The following is a 19831-nucleotide window of genomic DNA, read 5'->3' as shown; positions in this document are numbered from 1 at the left end:
AGTGTCCTTTGCCAGTTCCTTTCTCTACTCACAGGGATCTTTCTTAAACACAGAAGAGCTTGCTTCCAAGTGGAAAATGTGTGTGCTGATCGACGTTGGGTCTCCACGGTATGACCCTAGCAGTGGGTGCTCAGCAATTCAGGGAGAGCACATTTCACCCTTCCCAGCACATTGAGAAGCCCGTATCTGTATGTGCCAAAACCAAGTAACTCATCTTTTAGTTCCATTTTCTATAAGCTCTGTGAAGTACCCTTGTATCGTGAAGACTCTAGGAAATCCCTTTTGTCTTAACAGGTACTACAAACCTGCCCACTTTCAAAATGCCTTGAATAATCAGACCACTCTTCATGGCCACTGCCTCTGACACTATGACCGAAGCCACCATCATCTCTCTTGCAGTCTCCTCTGAACTTCTCCCTTTGTCTACACTCCTCTATGTGGCCCTTTTAAACACAGCATTTCCAATAAATCAGCTTGTTGTACTTCTCTGTTCAGAACCCCTTGATGGCTTCCCAGAATCAAATCCTGGGACCTCACATTCACTGTGATGCGTGCTCTGTGTGTGCTGTGTCCTCACTCCTTTCTTACCTTGTCCTTCTCTGGCCTTCTTCCTCTTCCTGGAATAATCCAAGCACATTCCTGTTCCCGTGGCCTGGAACTCTCTCTCTCGCTTCAGGGACCACAGAACTTGCATCTTCGTGTTTTGTGTTCTCCTGCCTCCATGTCATCTTATGGGGAGGCCTTCCCTGGCTGCGTCACACCACCATCCTGGTGCTTCTTCCTTGGCTTGGTGTCTCTTTGCAGCGCTTAGCTCCATTTTAGCTGCTACTTTCGCCATGTGTTTAGAAGTTGTCTGGCTCTCCTTGGCTCCTAGAGATCCTGTAGACAACACATTCACCTTTAGATTCCCAGCACCCAGTGCTTTGCGCATAGTATGTGCTCAATATATGTATGTATTCAAAACATGCAAAATCTTTCTCTAAATGTGTTGCCAGTTTTTGGTCTGCGTTGTTAAACGAGATATTGTAAAATAGGACCTATCTTCATTATTGCACTTATGGCTTTTTCTATATAGTACCTGGTACACAGCAAATATTTGAAAATTCTAAGGAAACAGACAAAATGAACTGTTGACAGAATGAGCAGATATCTTTGTAGCCCAGTGGACATTATCCCAAGGCTGGCTGCAGTAGTTATAGCAGGGCCTCAGCAGTGAGTTCAGCAGTGTGGCTCTGCACGGCACCCCTCAGTGGCATGCTGGAAGGGAGGCTGGACCATTTCAGTGTTTAGCCCATTAGTCTTGGGATGCCTGCCAAGCTGCAAGCATTTCACAATGAAAATGGTATAGAAAATATTATGATTGATAGGGAACAAATTGCCATAGAGTGCAAAACAGAAAGTGCTAACCAGCAGAATTTATTAGCAGCTGAATTAGAAATATACTTCCCTGAAATCAGAATACCCTAATACTTTGAAGTGAAAGACATTACCAAGTCACTTGTAGGTTTTTAATTCTATTTTGTACCATTGAAAGTTGAGTTCCATTGCTCTTCATTTAAAGTGAGCCTCCTATACTGGCTTTTTGTTCACTTAACACCAGGCCAGACCTCTCTGAGTGTTGAATGCTGCTTAGAAATGTCCCTTACTTTGAGACAAATGAGTATATACTTTTTTTTTTTAACATTTGTGTTTATTGAAAGGCAGATTTTATAGAGAGTGGGAGAGACAGAATGATTTAACCACTGGTTCTCTTCCTAAATGGCTGCAACAGCTAGAGCTGAACCAGTATGAAGCCAGGAGCCAGGAACTTCTTCCAGTTCTCCAATGGTGGTACAGGGCCCCCAAGATTTGGACTGTCTTCCACTGCTTTCCCAGGCCACAGGCAGGGAGCTGAATGGGAAATGGAACAGCTGGGACTGCTGACTCATATGGCTTGCTGACTCTAGCAGGTGGAGGATTTGCCAATTGAGCTATCATGCTGCCCTACAAAGAGTAGACTCTTTATATTAGAATTTAAGCTAGGCAGAAAATAAAGCTGAATCTCCAGAAAACCTGGAATTCCTTCATCTTCCAGTCATCAGTAAAGGCATGGCAAGTTGACACTTTCTATCTGAAATGCTTTTCCAAATGCTTATTAAATGACATCATCATAATTTGTGCCCACGGAGTAATTTATAGATTTCAAGAAATATAGTATGTGACCAGACAACTACTAATATAACTTCATGACTGTATAGTTCCTGGAAAAAATCTAATGGGATTAAATGAAAAGAAACTTCTAACATATTTGAAAGTCTGCCAACAGCTGCTGCAAATTACTGTGTGATAGCTGATGTTCCACATGTACCTGTCCAAACTAGAGAGTGAATTCACTGCTTTGACACAATAAGTTAATATCAAATTATTTAGTGGCCAGTTCTCCTTTAAAGTAATTTTCTCTTCTTAAAGAAAAAAAAATCTGACAAATACTACATAGCATTTTAATGTATCAGGCACTAATCTAATTGGTTTATAAATAGTAAAACAGGGCAATTAGGCTGGTGGTTTTCTCTGTGACATTTTCTTTGAGATAGTGCTAAAATAAGCCAAGTGCTATTTATTCTTACGATAAAATAAAAAGTTTCCTGGAGCTTGGAACGCAGTAGGAATAAAATTCAAATAGTACCAGAGGTTCCATTGAAGATTTTGGATAACTTAGGGTCATCAGAAAGGGTCGAGGGTTTCATGTGGCCTTAGTAAAGACAATGGTTGGGGTGCCCACATGCTGAGTCCGAGGGCCTGGGTCTGGGTGGCAGCTTTGCTTCTGCCCTCAGCTTCTTGCTGGTGTGTACCCTGGGTGGAACAGGTGATGGTTCAAGTTCTTGGGTCTCTGCCACCCATGTGGGAGACCTTGGGCAAGCTCCTGACTCTCAGGTTTGACCATGGCTGGGTATTGCAGGGATTTGGGATGTGAACTAGAAAAGATTTCTTGTCTTTCTCTCCCTCAAATCATCATCACCATCATCATCTTCATCATCATTATCATCATCCCCTGAGCAGTATAAAATGTCTTAAAAATTATTGAACTCGATGTTGTTTTACTGATTTTTCTGATGTTTGCACTTACTTTGGGAAAACTGGAAATAATGTAGCTACCTAAAGAAAATTACCTTCAAATTCACTGTCTAGAAATAACCAGCCAATCTTTTTTTAATGTTTTTATTTTTTATTTTTGGTGATGTTTACATAGTTGATCGGGCTGGGAAGGATTGAGGGTTAGGGGAAAGTGAGTGAGAGTGTTGTTTCCCATTTTTTTTCCTTTCTCCTGTATCTGGGTGAAGGGGAGAGATGAGAGGAACTGAACTAGCCTCCCAACTGCTTCAGTGCCCAGGGAAGGGGAACAGCTCCTCGATGTCTTCCCGGGCTCCCCGATGTGGAACATGCTCCGTGGGTTCTGCTTAAGTGATTTTGATAGTTCTGAAATGCAGCCAATCTTTTTTTTTCTGAGTTTTTTTCTGTAAATATTTATATCTGTATATATTTGCTTTTTATGAAAGCAAGATTTTTTTTATCTGTCTTGTTACCAATTTTCTTGTATGACCATAGTTTGGTACTTATGTTTTTAAGAAAGCAATATAAAAATCTTAATGTTTGCTACCTCATTAAAGTATCATATGAATATGTCTTTTACCCATCTAATCCCCTTTTGGGCTGACTAAAGGTTTTGGATTTTGCTTCTTTATTTATGATTTATTTATTTGAAAGAGTTACAGGAAGAGAGAGATGGAGGGAGAGAGGGGGAGTGGTGGAGAGGGAAAGAAGGGAAGAGAGAGAGAGAGAGATTGATCGATATCAGTTGATCCTCCATCCACTGGCTCACTGCTCAGATGGCCACAATGGCCATGTCAGGGTTGAATCAGGCTGAAGCCAGGAGCCAAGAGATTCATCTGGGTCTCCCTCATGGACTGCAGGGTTCCAACCACTTGGCTCATTTTTCATTGCTTTCTTGGACTATTAGTGAGCTGGATCAGAAGTGGAGCAGCTGGGATACAAACTCGTGATCAACTGGGCTACCAGCATTGCAGATGGTAGCTTAGTGTACTGTGCCACTCCCCCTCTTTAAAAAAATGTATTTATCGGGCCCAGCAGCGTGGCCTAGCGGCTAAGGTCCTTGCCTTGAAAGCCCCGGGATCCCATATGGGCGCCGGTTCTAATCCCGGCAGCTCCACTTCCCATCCAGCTCCCTGCTTGTGGCCTGGGAAAGCAGTCAAGGACGGCCCAATGCTTTGGGACACTGCACCCGCGTGGGAGACCCGGAGGAGGTTCCAGGTTCCCGGCTTCGGATCGGCACAGCACCAGCCGTTGCGGCTCACTTGGGGAGTGAATCATCAGATGGAAGATCTTCCTCTCTGTCTCTCCTCCTGTCTGTAATCTGACTGTAATAAAATAAATAAATCTTTTAAAAAACAAAATGTATTTATCTCAAAGTAACAGAGTTTTCAATTTTAATTATTATAATTAACAATATGATGGACATTCTCAGGATATTATTGTGTTTTTCTGATTATTTCCTTTAATACATTTTTAGAATAGCTGTATCACAAGATGTAGGAGCTTTATATTTGGCCTAACTAACCTTATGCAAAGTTAGTACTTTTCATTCCAAGTTGCACACTTTCAGAATGTGTAACTTTGCTCTCCCCCACAATGTGCATTATAAAATTTTATTTGTAAATTTAATAGAACTCAGTGAACTACAATTTACTACAAATTGTGTAGTGAATTTTTTTCTGACTTTGGTGCAATTTTTTTTCTCTATATTTTCAGAGCCTTCTCTATCAATGTACATGTACATTTTTTGATTGGGACATGTATACACACACTTATATAGTTTTAATCAGTATCAATTTATAATTACTCTGTGTTAAGAATATTAAGTCCATTTTTGTTATATAGTTTTAAACTATTTGTTAGTTAACATTTGCCTTTTGAGAATCTGTAAGAATAGTATATATACTATAAAATACACCTACTGACATCAAACACTTTTTGGCTTTTTGGAGGAGTTACAGTTGTGCAGCTATCTCCACAGTAGCTGTTTTTTTTTTTTTTTTTTTAGGATTTATGTGAAAGAGAGAATGACAGCAGAGGAGATAAAGATACAGAGAGGTACTGAGAGAGAAATATTTTTCATCCACTGGTTCACACCTAAACTACCCACAACATCTGGCGATGTGCCAGGCTGAAGCAAGGATTCCGGAATGCCATCTAGCTCTTCCACATGGGTGTCAGAGACTCAAGCCTGATCCTCTCTTTTGCTGCTTCCCCAAGAACACTGGAGGGCAGCAGCTGTAGATTTCAGCAGAGTAGCCCATCTCACCACTGTGAGGTCCTTGAGTCTTTCGAAAGTATTTTTAGCTCCCACAACTATCCCATCCTTTGGGTTCATCGTTTCTTCCTGCCAGCATTGTGTTTCCTGTGTATCTGAAGGCTTTTGTTTGTTTAGTTTTAAGAAGGGCACCTGAGCACTTACATGGAGCCAAGTGCTTCGGGTGGAACGAGGAACAACATTGTCAGTCTCCTCCTGGGAGTTTGCAATGCTGTAAGATGGATTATTAAATAATAGTTGGAAAAAAAAGGATAGGTACAAGTTGATGGGTGCTATGACAGGTAAGTAAGATGTATGAGAAATGAAAGTATCTGTTTGAGGGGGGAGATGCAGAGAAGGTTTCCTGAGCAAATGATAGCAAAGGTGACCTGGAGGATGGGAGGATGAGCCAGGTGTGCAGGTTGGAAGGGGAGGTGCTGAAATGCAGGACCCTTGAGGACCCCATCAGGAAGCAAGGTAGGTGTGATCATCACGGGGAAGGTGCACGAGGTCCCAGGGAGCAAGTGATGCCATGACTGTAGCAATCTCTGTTCATCCAGGAATTCTGCAGCCACGGATTCAAGAAGTGACACGTCCAAAATGTTCATGAAAATCATTGCTTCTGCACTAAGCATGTATAGACTTTCTGTCTTCTCACTGTTTCCCACACCATATAACACAACATCTGTAGCTAGCATTCATACTGTACAAGGTGTAGAGATGACTAGGGCATGTACGAATATTAGGTCATTTTATGGAAGGGACTGAGCATCCATGGATTTTTATATTTAGGAATGTACTAGAACCAGCTTCTCTGCATACGGAGGGGTGACTATACTTACCCATGTCATTATTACTGTCTTGGTAAAAAGCTGTTTTTTTGATGTCAAGATACTTATATTTGACATTCCCATGATTATGTGGATTTCCCAAGTCTGTAGGGTTGTAACGTTTCTGTGTTAGGTTTATGTTACCTAACCTTGAGCCCCAGTGCCTATAGAACAAGAGCAGCAGGTGGCAGCATTGTGGTATGGTTGGTTAAGTGGCCTCCTGTGATGCTGGCATCCCATTTGGGTGCCAGTTTGAGGTTTGGCTTTTCCACTTACAATTCAGCTCTCTGCTAATGCCTGGGAAAGCAGGTAGAGGATGGTCCAAGTGCTTGAGCCCCTACACCAATGTGGGAATCTATAGGAACTCTTAGCTTCTGGCTTTGGCCTGGCCTACCTCTGGTCATGGTGGCCACTGGGGAATAAACCAATGGACAGAAGATCTCTTTTTCTCTGTGTCTCTCTCCATAACTCTGTTTTTCAACTAGCTAACTAACTAACTAACTAACTAACTAACTAACTAAATAAATAAATATTATCTGCCTCCCCCAGAAATGCAAGAGCAACAAGATGGAGTGGGATGGTGTTTCTGCCCTTGTGCACACTCTATTTGTGGTCTTCTCCCCTCAGTCTCAGAGGGAGTATGTTCAAAAAAGAAGTTCATGTTTCAGTTTTCCTTAATGTTTTGTACTACAGATCTCTTAACACCAGGATTTTAAGAAAATGTGTGGAAAAGTCTATCTACAATGGGCACCCTGATGCCTCAGGGCCTTGGTGACCACATAATCACCACACTGCTCCTGACTAACAGGTGTTTGGTCTCCACTTATGGGACTGCACTGCTGTCTTCATGAGTGGTATAAAGGTAACCTATGGCACTACCATTTTGTACTGCATTGGGATGGAATTAGTAGGCACAGCTCCAAGTCCTTCATGGGCCTCTGCTGGTCTCAGCGGTGGTCTATGATTGTATGCCACATGGCTCTGCCCTTTGTCTCCTTAAGTTCATGATCACACGCCTCAGATAGGTACTCTGAGCAGCAGGACAGTGCTATGATGCCTATATAGTGAACTCATTTTCTCACCTTCAGACTTAGCTAATTCATTTTTTCTCTTGTGCACTTAGTCACATTTCCTACACCTCTTCCAGTTTCTACTCTTTGGATCAGCCAGAGTTTTCGCTCGGCAATGTGTCTTCTTTGTTTTGCATACCATTTGTGGGTTGGCAGAGAATCACCCATTGAAGTAATTCAGAGTGTCTGGGCAGCCATCAGCTGGTTACCGTACCAACAGGAAACAGTGTACCACAGGGTCTTAACACTGGCTACTAGGTATTCTGGGATAGGAACAACAGCCATCATTTTTCACTGAACAAAAAAAACCTCACATGCTCTTTCTGTCATGAGACAACCAGGAAGTGTAATTGGGCCGCAGAAACCTGGGTGGTAAGGGAAGAATCTAGAACTGTTTTGCAAAGAACTCCAATGACTAGCACACATTCCTAGCTACTGATTCACTTTGCACTTCACTGAGAAAATTGAAGTGCTGTGCTCCCCAACCATCACAAACAAATGAACAAACAAAAAGAAAAACCATGGAACTTACTCATCTGCCTCTCGTGAGATTTAGCACTCTATCTGAATTTAGGTTTTTCGCCTTTCAACTTACTCCACATGTCCAAATATTTTTGATTACATACTCTTGTCAGCAAAAAATCTTAAGCACATGTAATAGAGTTTCCTAAGTGTTCAACAACTAGCTCTCAGGGGGAAAAACCTTAGCTCTGATGTTTAATTCCTTGATTTCTGCAGTGTAAATATTTCAGGCTGCCAGCTTGGTATTCCCGAATGTGAAGTTGGGAAGAGATGTATACAATAGGCTCCCATGAGCAGATATGAAGAGATTCCTGCACACACTGTAGTTATTTGTATAGATGTAAATACCTAAGTGGCACTTATGTCTGTTTTAGAACTTACTTCTCATACTAACCTTGTATATATTTTCATTGGTATATGTACATATTTTAGTGGAGTTTGATTTACTTCTTTTAGATGAAAAACGAGATAGTTGTGCTTTTGCCCACCCTCAGATCCACCCCCACCTTCATTCCAGCCCCAGGCCAACTCTAATGGATTGCCTAACAAATCCCTGCATGCCTGACTTGGGAGAGTGCTGCTATGGGCACTGAGGGACTTGGTGCCTTTATTTATACACCTGCTTTCCTGCATCATCAACTTCTTCCTCTCATCTTGTTCCCACGAGCGTGCTGACAAATTCTCGTGTACTCCAATGTCTTCCATCATTAAAGAGCGTCCCTTCAGCTAGGATTCTTCTGTATTGACAGCTACATTTTCCCATTCCCCTTCCTGGCATGAGTACTCAGAGACATCTGTACATGGCAGCTCCATTTCCTTTCCCTCTTTTGTTTTTCAGCTGAAGTCTGACTCCCATCCTGGCCACTCTGTCGCTGTCATCAGAGATTTGCATGTGCGCAAATCTAGTGGCTGATCCCTGTCCTTATCTCACGTGACCTTAGTGGCAGCTGCTGTAATTGACTGCTCATTCTTCTCGAAATATTCTTTTCTTAGGCTTTCTTTGTAGCTTATGCTTTAATGCACCCCTCTGATTTTCTACTTGGCTTTCTTTCCTGAGGCTTCTTTGACCCCTGGGGAATTAGCTTTGGTCCCCTGGTGTATTTGCATTGTCTTCCTAGGTGAGCTTGTCCATTTCTAGGCATTTGAAAATGACAACCGCCCCTCCAGTTCCCTAGGCCTGTTTTCATTTTTAAGCTGTGTTTCTCTAGTTACTCCTTGCTCTTTTCATCTGGAGATTTCACAGGTTTCTAAATGGCTATAGCTCATTTTTCCCTACTCCCTTCTCTGCTGTTCCTTGTTCTGCCCCATCTTCTTTATAGCACCTCTCCATCCCCCCCAAAAAAGCAGTTGTGTTTATTCAGTTATGAAATCCAGAAATATGGGGTCATCGTTACCTTATGTCCTCTCTCACAGATATTCCATAAGCACATCCTTTTGTTCTCCCTAGAAAATAGGTACTTTTTTCGGGCTACTTATCTTTTTCTGCCTCCATCCAGAATATTATTGCTTTTCCCTTGGACAGTTATAATAACCCTTAGTAGTACTTTCCTCATTCACATTTGTCTCATTGTAATCCATGCTCAGTATTATAAGAGGTGATATTCATAAAATGTAAATCAAATTATTCTTCTCCCTGTGAAATCTTCCAGTGTAGCTAGATTCAATTCCAGATTCCTTCCTGTGACACCCAAGGCTCTGGGTTTCACTCTCTGCCATCCTCTTCACCCTCATCGTGTGTCATCCTGGCCTTTGGGGTCTGGGTGCTGGGACAGGCTGATATCTTTCCTTACTGCATTTCATTTTTGATTTCTCCTGGGAAACCACTTTGTCTAGCTCATCACATGGCTGGCTGCTGGCTTCTTTTCTTGAAGATCCAGCTTAAATGTCATCTCCTGCCCAAGTCCTGCCTACTAATTTATTTTTTTCCCACTGTTTAGCACAATTAGGAATTGCTTTTCCTTACTTGACTTAGTAGATAGCTCTCTGAGGCAAAGAACCTTGTTTCTCTGTGATCTTTGATAAGTGTTCAATAAACAGATGTTGAGGGGGGAAATACATGAAAGAATCAATGACCATGGCCTGTTCATCATATAAATGGTAATTATTGAAAAATAACCATGATCAGAGGAAGTCAGGTTGACATGTTGTTCTATCCAGTTCCTTCCTTTAGGTCACAGCATAAAACTGAGGGCACAAAACATATTGAATTTGATAGGAGCAAATGTAAACTCTTATGCTGTGGGTTTTTGTTTTTTTTAACCAGTCTGTACAGAACCAGGTTATTGTGTCTTGACACCAATTCATACATTAAGTCCTGAGAAGTCAGAGTGGCAGCTGAAAAGTTAATGCAGTCCTCTGCTGCATCGGTGTCTAATCACAGCAGGAGAATCATTCCAGCCTTCTGGATTTATAATACAGTGTCTCATCCGTCCACCCATCTAAACCACCCACCCAACCCACCCATCCATCCATCCATCTATGCATCCATGCATCCAATCATCCAGTCATCCACCCATACATAATCCATCCATCTATTTATTAACTCACCCACCACCCATCCAGTCATCCAAACTCCCATCTATACATCCATCCACCCACTTATCCACCCATATACCCATTTATCCATTATATGAAACAGTCAACATTTACTGAGTATATTCTGGGCACTAAAATTATGGTCACAAGCAAAATTGTCATGGTTCCTCTGTTCATGGGTCTTAGTGTCTAAGCTGATTTTAAGAGAGAAGTGAGTTTTCTTCCAGTAAAGGTGTTGAGCTGGAAACTTGGTCACTTATTCAGAGACAGGGCAATCTAGAAATCCCATTCTCATTCTAGATCCAACTAGATTCTGGAGTGCAGTGGCTTCAAATCCTAGCTTTGTTTAGTTGTGTGATTTGGGGCAAGTTTTTTTTTTTTTTTTTTAGATTTTATTTATTTTTTATTGGAAAGTCAGATATACAGAAAGGAAGAGAAGGAGAGGAAGAACTTCCATCCACTGATTCACTCCCTTAGTGGCCATGATGGTTAGAACTGAGCTGATCTGAAACCAGGAGCCAGGAGCTTTTTCTGGGTATTCCACGTTGATGCACGGTCCCAAGGCTTTGGGTTGTCCTCTGCTGCTTTCCCAGGCCACAAGCAGGGAGCTGGAATGGGAAGTGGAGACGCCAGAATCAGAACCCATGTCTATAAGTGATCCTAGTGCGTGCAAGGCAAGGACTTTAGTCACTAGGTTACTGCGCCAGGCTCTGGGCAAGTTTTAAAACTGTGCTTCAATAGTCCAGTCACTAAACTGAAAATATTACTATGGATGAAGTTGTGTTAAATGAATTAATGCACATAAATCATTATTTTTAAAAAGATGTACTGATTTATTTGAAAAGCAGAATTACAGACAGACGGAGGAAGGGAAAGAGAAAGAGAGAGAGAGAAAGAGAGAAAGAGAGAAAGATATCAGTCTTCCGTCACTGGTTCACTTTCCAAATGGCCACAATGGTCAGAGCTGGGCCAGTCTAAAGCTGGGAGCCAGGAACTTTCTCTGGGTCTTTCGTGTGGGTTCAGGAGTCCCAACACTTGAGCCGCCTTCCACTGCTTTCCCAGGCACATTTGCAGGGAGCTAGATTGGAATTAGAGCAGCCAGGACGCAAAATGATGCCCATATAGAATGCCAGTGCTGCAGACAGCAGCCTCACCTTCTATGTCACAACACTAGCCTCACGTAAATCATTAAGAACCATACCTGGCATGCAGTAGGCAAAGGCTAAGGGCGAGATGGTGGTTGGGGCAATATGGTCATAGAGGAAGACTGGGAGAGCAGTTTCAAAAGTATTATTGATTCTTCTGTATACTATGCATTGGTAATAGTTCAACTTGAACTTGAAAATCTTTACTTGGGAACTTTGTGCCATTTATTTGTTTAGTCTTCTCCTTTATGATAGGGAGATAAGAATCCCATTCAGAAATGTTGTTGGATAGTCCAACTCCCACCTCCCGCCACCACCACCCAAGCTTACAAAAACTCACACCTTTGGAGCTAATAAAATTGCAGCTCTTCATAAACATGTATCTTTGTTTTGGTTTTGTTCTAGTGGCAGCTGAAATATCCCAAACTAGTTTTCCGGGAAGCCGGCAGCGTGCCCGAGGAGCTCCATAAAGAAGTCCAGGAAGCCTTTCTCGCACTACACAAGCATGGCTGCTTATTTCGGGACCTGGTGAGGATCCAAGGCAAAGATATACTCACTCCAGTCTCTCGCATCCTCATTGGTGATCCAGGCCACACCTACAAGTACCTGAACACCAGGCTGTTCACGGTACCCTGGCCGGTGACGGATTCTGCTATAAACTACACTGATGCAGAAATAAGCGCTGCTTGTCAAACCTTCCTCAAACTCAATGATTATCTGCAAATCGAAACTATTCAGGCTTTGGAGGAACTGGCCATCAGAGAGAAGGAGAATGAAGATGTCGTGCCATTGTGCATATCAGAATTCCCCAGGGTGGGCCTGGGGTCATCCGATGATGGCCAAGATGAAGTGGACATGAAGAGCAGAGCAGCGTACAACTTGACTTTACTGAATTTCATGGATCCACAGAAAATGCCTTACCTGAAGGAGGAGCCTTATTTTGGCATGGGGAAGATGGCAGTGAGCTGGCATCATGATGACAACTTGGTGGACAGGTCCGCGGTGGCAGTGTACAACTACAGCTGTGAAGGTACAGTCTGCTGTGGGCAAAAGCAGCCTTGAATGTGTCATGACCAAAGTGATTTAAGCTCTGGAAGCATATGCATGAGCGCATGCATTCAGGTGTGTGTGTGTGTGTGTGTGATGTGTCCTTTCTTAGGCTTGTCTCATCAGTACATCTGTCGAATATACCTCTTTTCTATGCAGCTGGGCTCAATGGCTCATTGTTACACTGTACTCAGAGTTTTTTCATGGGTAAGCAGTACTGTCATTTCGTCTTTGCCATGCCCAGGAGAGCAGCTCCTTGCTTTCCTAACAGCCAACCGCCTTCCTGTAAAGCTCAGAGGAGATTGTACGGCTGCTATAATTAACTTGCTGATTAAGGGATGGAAAAACAAAAATCTGTCAAATCTTCCTAGGTTCTCACAGGTGCACACTTCCAGTCTTGCCAAAATATTTTATTATGGTTGACATCACCATCTTGATGGGTGTGATTTGTCAAATATGGACTTGTTCTTGGCTTCATACCGTTTTGACTGCTGTCGCTCCTGGCCAGAAGCAGCGGAGCTGGCTTATGGGAGCAGATAGTCTCCATGTGCAGAAAATGCTGTAGTCCTCCCTTCCCAGTTCTGCAGTTTTAAACTGGGCAGGGTTGTTCTGGTTTACTTATTCTATCATGGTCTAAACTTGGAACTGGTCACAGACTGCCCTTTATGGCCTTCCACATGTTCCTTCTCTCTTCTGTTGTGTGTTTAGGGTCCCCCCTTTTTTTTCCCAGAATTGGATTACATAAAAGGCGGGTGAACATACGGAGGACAGCATGACCATTGCTTTCTTCTTTGCCTAATTATTTGACAAATGAATGCAAAACATAATGTTACTTCTTTTGTCAATTTTTATTAAAAGATGTTCGGAGATTCTAAGCTTTAGATAGCCTACCAGGGAACAAACTGGCACTTTTTTTAGAGATGGTATGTTTTCTGACAAGTCTGGTTGCTTGATGGTATTTGATAAAAGTGTTACTACTTTTTTGTTGTTGTCACTGTTGATTAAAATGACATCTGGAAAAGATACTTAAGGTTAAAAAAGGTCTCATGGTGCTCCCTGAATTTCTTGTAATTCCCAACACTTCAAGATTTCTCCAGGATAGATTGTATCTTTTCTAACTGTACATTATGTCTTCCACCCACAACAAGGAGCGCTTTAGCAGTTGGAAATGTCACCTGTTTCTTTGGCATCTCAAATAATGATGCTGACCTAAGAAAATCCCTTGAAGGATTCAGTGCTGTCCTAATGGAAAGAGCCGAGATCTTCTGATCTTCAATCCGGCTTTGCCAGGGACTTAAGAACTATCGCATCCAAGAACTCCAATGTAATGAACAATGGAGTTTGTCAAGTTCTTTCTAAAGAAGGTCACTCTGGGAAACCGAAGCAGTGGTATGTGATAGCACAAGCTGCTACAAAGGTGCCTTTGTGCTCCCACTTAACTCTCAGCCTTACTGTTAATAGTCCTATTGTACTCTCTTCGTGTGGGCAAGAGAGTAGTTTTTGAAACCTAGAATATCTTTTCGAGAGGAATTTAGATTTTTAATGAATAGTTTCTGTGGTTGAAAGTAGTCAAGACTGATAAAGTATACAAGTATAAATTAAATGTAGGAATGTTTATACTTTCGGTTCTCACCTGCAACGGGGAAATTGCAGATTTTAAATTTGTAAGGGCATTGTAAATCCTTTTGTTCTGTTAACTCCTGACAGTTGCAGAGCTGCATCTAATAATAACAACAATAGTAGAGGCTATCATTTATTGCAGCTATTAGGCTCCAGGTACTGTTATAAGCATTGTATATTGCTAACCCATTTTATCTTTCGCACAGTTACCCAGCAAATGAAATAGAATTGAAGTGCCTACGAATGAGGAAATTGAGGCACAGGTGATTGATTCCCTTATTCGTGGTTGTACAATCACAGTAACAATTATCAAAGTTAGTGTTTAAACCCAGACACTTGGCTTCAGAATATTAATGCCACGGTTTTAGGTAGCTCCTGTCCTCGTATTGTAGCTGAATTTGCAGATTTGGGTTTTGTACATGTTTCTTTTGTCGAAAGATGAAGGGAATGTCCTGCTTGCTCCTTCTTGCAGGTTCTGGTAGCTTTCCTTTTGCTTTCAACTTTTCTTCTTCAAGTTTGTTTCTAGAACGTACTCTCAAATGATGGGAATGTGTTACATGAGCTTATTATAAGAAATAAAACCTTTCTCTAGGTCTCTAGCTGTGTGTGTGGTTTTGGATCAGATGGCGTACAAAGCATGTACCCTGATGTTTTCTGATGAGTGCGTTTTTTCCCGGTGGTTTCTTCTGAGTGACAAGTGATACATTCAGTTCTCTGCCCCCCCTTACAATCTTGCCAGAACTATGGTCAAGCATGGAGACAGGGCGTTTTGGTTAGAATCATGGTGGGGACTGGAAAGACTGAAGGAGGAGGGGGTCACAAAAAGCTGAAGCCTAAGAGAATTGGATCATTTTCCATGTTGTTAGAACAAGTTTGTTGGCAGTTGATAAGGAAAGTTCAATTGGCTGTTCTAGACATTTTGGGACGCCAAAGGTAAATGAGATGCTCTCATGGCCTCAAGAGAATAGATGGTGAAAGTCGGCTCCTGTGATTATAAATATGAAATGATGAAATATTAGATGTGATTATAAATATGAAATGATGAAATATTAGAGCTGGAAGAAGCTTTTGAGATTGCCTGCTTCCAGTCTGTCCATTTACACTTGAAAACACTGAAAGGGGAGGAAAGGAAGTGGATTGTCCAAGGTCATGCGACTGTTTAGTGACAAGAGCAGGGATGTAAGTTGGAGAGCGTTGCTTACCGCTGGAGCAGGCCATGTCGCTGCACTGGCAGTTCATATGCAAAAGTGATTGCTTCCTGTTGAAATTAAATTCAGTTGAAGCTTAAGATCTTTCAGGACTTTGCTCTCAGGACCTTTTCCCAGGGAATTCTTGTAGATTTATAATGAGCCAATCATCCCTCTTTGGTTTATTTTCATGTGTAGAAGTCATTGGGAAGTAATTTGTCTAGGATACGTGTAATTATATACTAAATTCAATGGCTTTCACACGCAGTTCGAGTTAATAGATAGTTCCAGTAGGAAGATTGAAATGGTACAATTTTTAATCAGAAATGGCTTTGGGGAACCATATGTAAATAGGCAGAGTATTTGATTTTCCTATTCCAGCTTTGCCGGCAATTGCTTGTTACTGCTAGCTATAAGAAATGAATTTTAACAGGGAAAGCATTAAAAATCCACCTCTAATGTGGTTCAATGCCTTGTTCTTTGACTGGAATACCTTCCAAAATAGCACTTGGACCTTAAGTACTGGATACTGTTTTTGCTTCTTTGTTTGGAAGGAAGCATTTTTCTGTGAGATTGGCTTTATAGGAAAAGCAATCCTGAAGGTGTTTTGGTAATACCAAGTGTTATGGATTCTTGACATAATTTTCCAGATCTCATATGAAAGGCTAAGAAGGCTCAAAAGGAAGCAATGCTGGTTTGTTTCCTGTTGAGTTTCTGCTAGGCCAGAAAAATCAGGACTGTGTAATCTTGAGATGCCAAGATTGCAACTTATGTCTTTGATTTATAACAAGTTGTATCTACTTAAGAATGGAAGCTTATTACTCTAATTTTATGTTTATGTTTATGAGTATGCTTATGTGGAGTCTTCAGAAAATTCATGGAAAATATGTGTTGTATAAAAGTGCATGGATTTTTTTTTCAATCAAATCAAACTTTTTTTTTTCCAAAGTGCTTAATTTGATCAGGAAGAGGAGAAGAGAGAGAGAGAGAGAAAGAATGAATCTTTCTTTTGCCGGTTCACTCCCTAATGCCTGTAGCAGCCCGGGCCAGGCCACATGAAATCCAGGGGCACAGACCTCATTTGGGTCTCCCACATGGCAGGGAGCCAAGCGCTTGAGGTATTACCTGCTGACTCTTAGGATGTGAAAGCAGCAATCTGTATTGGCAGTAGAGCAGCCAGGACTTGAACTGATGCTCCTGTATGAGCTGCAGGTAGCCAAGTGGCACCACAATCCTTGTCGCCAGGATAAACATCTTTTAGTTCCACTTGTCACCAGCATTTTGATTTTCCCTTGTTCTTTTCCCTCATCAATGAAACAATGAAAATCTAGTCACAGCTTGTAGGTTTGGAGCATTCATAAGTTAAGCATTTTATTTTATTTAATGCTTTTCTTAGCTTCCAGCATCCCTTTCTTAGGTCTCTTAGTTCACTTGGCATATGTTTGTTTTGTTGTGTCATGCTGTCCCTTGTCGATTTTTTTTAAGATTGATTTATTTTTATTGGAAAGTTAGATTTATAGAGAGAAGGAGAGACAGAAAGATCTTCCGTCTGCTGGTTTATTCCCCAAGTAGCTGCAAAGCCAGAGCTGAGCCGATCCAAAGCCAGGAGCCAGGAGCTTCTTCTGGGTCTCCCACACAGGTGCAGGGTGCCAAGGCTCTGGGCCATCCTCTGTTGCTTTCCCAGGCCACAAGCAGGGAGATGGAAGGGGAGTGTAGCAGCCAGGATAGGAACCAGCGCCCTTATGGGATCCCGGTTCATTCAAGGTGAGGACTTTAGCCTCTAGGCTACTGCGCCAGCCCCCTTGTCAGTTATTTTTGAAGTCACTTAGACTATTTAGTGAAACTTTTCCAGCTTAAGTACCCCCTCCCATTTTCCCTCATGCAATCATTTATTCATTTAACAAAAAGTGTGTACTGTTTGTCAGGAACTTGTTTATAAGTTGAGCATTTAATGAAAGAACAGTTCTAGTATTAATGAGCTTATATTTGAGCAAACAGAGACAGAAGATAGAATGTATCACAAGGGTGAAGAATAAGCTTGTGCATTTGAATTGAGTAGACAGGCAAAGCCTGATTTATAACATACCATTTAAGCAAGGACTAGAGGAGAGTTAACCAGTCAGAAACTTGGAAGAGGGAGAGCATGCCAGGTGAGGGGAATACAGAACATAGAGACGAGGAGGTGGATCATGACTGGGGTGTTCCTGCACAGGCAGCTGTGGATTGAATGCGGTGAGAGGAGGGGAAAGAGCAGCAGAAGGAATGGTGTGGCGACAGAAGATCAGGACTTGGAAAGGGCAAGCACTGCACTCGTGATGGGGTCATTGTAGAGTTTTGAGTCCAAAAACAAAAGCCACAACGGCAGCAAGAACGCTGAAAGAGGCTTGTTGGAGTCTTCCAGATTAGAGATAACTGGCCAGGTTAGAAAAGGCAGAATAGTTCTGGTAGCTGAGAGATGATTATATAGAGTGCCAGATCTCTGTGCTATAAAAGAGCAGCAGTTGTTTGATGCTGGTGAAGAAGAAAGACGAGCAAGGGCATCTCCCATTTGAAGCGGGAAGGCTGAGCCAAGGAGAATGGATGTTTCTCCTCTCTCAGTAGCTTCATCAGAGGATACCAGACATACAGTAAAGTGTACAACTGAGCACTTACGTGTAATGCACCTCTGAAACCGCCGCGACAGTTAAGAACGTGAGCCGTGTCCTTGAATCCCGAAGTCTCCCGCGCCCTTTGCAGTACCTCTTTCCTGACCTCAGGCAGCCACTCATTTGCTTTCTGTCACCAGATTTGTTGGCATTTTCTAAAAATCGACACAAATGGATTGGTACGTGTGCATTCTAAGGACAATCCGACATCTTTTACTTATTATCAGTATTCTGAGATTCACTTGTATCAATAACTAATATCTTTTATTGTGACAGTGTGTTTTTAGTTATGTGTCTGTTAATGACATGAACACATTGTTAGGTGATTTCATTGATACGTTACGATGAGAGAATGTACGGTTGACCCTTGAACCACTGTGTTTGAACTGCACAAGTCCACTAAAGTGCATATTTTTCTTGAGATCTGTGACAGTTTGAAAATCCTCACATGTTACTATAGCCTAGAAATGTGAAAATAACTGAGAGAAAAGTTAGGTTTGTCAAAAAGGTATAAAATATAGGTAGAATAGTTTATTTCATTGTTTATTGCCATAGCACATATAAATATCACAGAAAGTTTACATTTATCAAAAGTTATACATAAAAATGTAATCTCTTGTGTTTCTTGCATATTTTCGCTGTGTAATACATTTATGTTATACGATATGTTAATCAGATGTTTATATAATAGGTAAAACTTTATATTGTACATGGCTTTTTTGCATTGTATATTATTAGTTTGGTTTATATTATTGATAAAGCAGTTTTTTTTGGAGTCGAAGTTATATGTAGATTTCTTATCAGTGGGTGTTGAAGTCCTAACCTGTTCAAATGTCAATGGTACTTACACAAGCCACAATGGCTACAACACCACCATGCAATAGAATTTTATGGATGGCATTGACTGAAACATCATTTTATGTAGCACATGCCTGTGTAAAATTTATCATTATAACCATCTCTAAGAGTATACTTGAGTGGCATTAAATACATTTATATTGTTTTGCCATCCGTTGCAAACATCGTCATTACCCGTCTCCTGAATGTTTTATTAGCTCACACTAAAACTCTGTGCTCATTAAATAATGATTCCCTATTCCTTCATGCCCCACCCTACTAACTACTGTTCCATTTTCTGTGTTATGTACTTGATTGTTCTGGATAACTTTATGTAAGTGGAGCCATGCAATGTTTGTTCTTTTTTGTGTGGCTTATTTCACTTAATATGTTCCCAAGGCTCGTCCAATTTGTAGGATACATATTATTTCATTCCTTGTAAGATTGGTTAATATTTCACTCTGTGAATACATATACCACATTTTGTTTATCCATCTGTCCAGTGATGGACATTTGGGTTGTGAATAATGCTATAATGCTATAATGAACATTAGTATTTAAATCTGTTTGAATTCCTGCATTCAGTTCTATGTGAAGTGGTGTCTCATTCTGATTTTGTTTTGTGTTTTCTTACCGATTAAGATTAGACATTTTTAAAGTGTTCTTCTTGACCATTTTTATCTCTGGAGAAACATCCAAGTCTTTTGCCCATTTCAGATGGGTTGTTTTTTTAGTTCCTGAGTTTTAAAACGTACATGGAGATGTTAATAACTTATCAGATATACCAGAAGTGTCTGATTTTTCTTATGATTTTTCAAAATGTAATAAGCAATGGATAAAAACACGAGTACATTTAACTGTACATGATATTTATTGCACATTTTTATTCTGTATTATTAATTTGTTTTGATAATTATTAGCTGCAAGACCCTCAGCAAGTAACTTAAATTCTTTATCGTTTTGAAAATTTATTTTATTCATTTAAAGGCAGGATTACAAAGGGAGGTAGGGACATGCAGACAGAGAGTAAGATGTGTTTTCTGATC

General features: G+C 41.2%; 1 protein-coding gene across 1 annotated transcript in view; it reads left to right on the top strand.

Moving 5' to 3' along the window:
* Positions 1-19831, top strand: part of FTO (FTO alpha-ketoglutarate dependent dioxygenase) — a 381816-nt gene that overhangs the window by 99208 nt on the left and 262777 nt on the right. The window contains exon 3 of the mRNA XM_012926690.2: positions 11855-12479. Within this exon, the coding sequence (XP_012782144.2) occupies positions 11855-12479 (625 nt within the window). The remainder of the gene's footprint in view (positions 1-11854; positions 12480-19831) is intronic.

The sequence above is a fragment of the Ochotona princeps genome, chromosome 16 (assembly GCF_030435755.1).
Source record: "Ochotona princeps isolate mOchPri1 chromosome 16, mOchPri1.hap1, whole genome shotgun sequence".
NCBI classification, from domain to species: domain Eukaryota; kingdom Metazoa; phylum Chordata; class Mammalia; order Lagomorpha; family Ochotonidae; genus Ochotona; species Ochotona princeps.
This window is presented reverse-complemented; position numbering and strand designations above follow the sequence as displayed.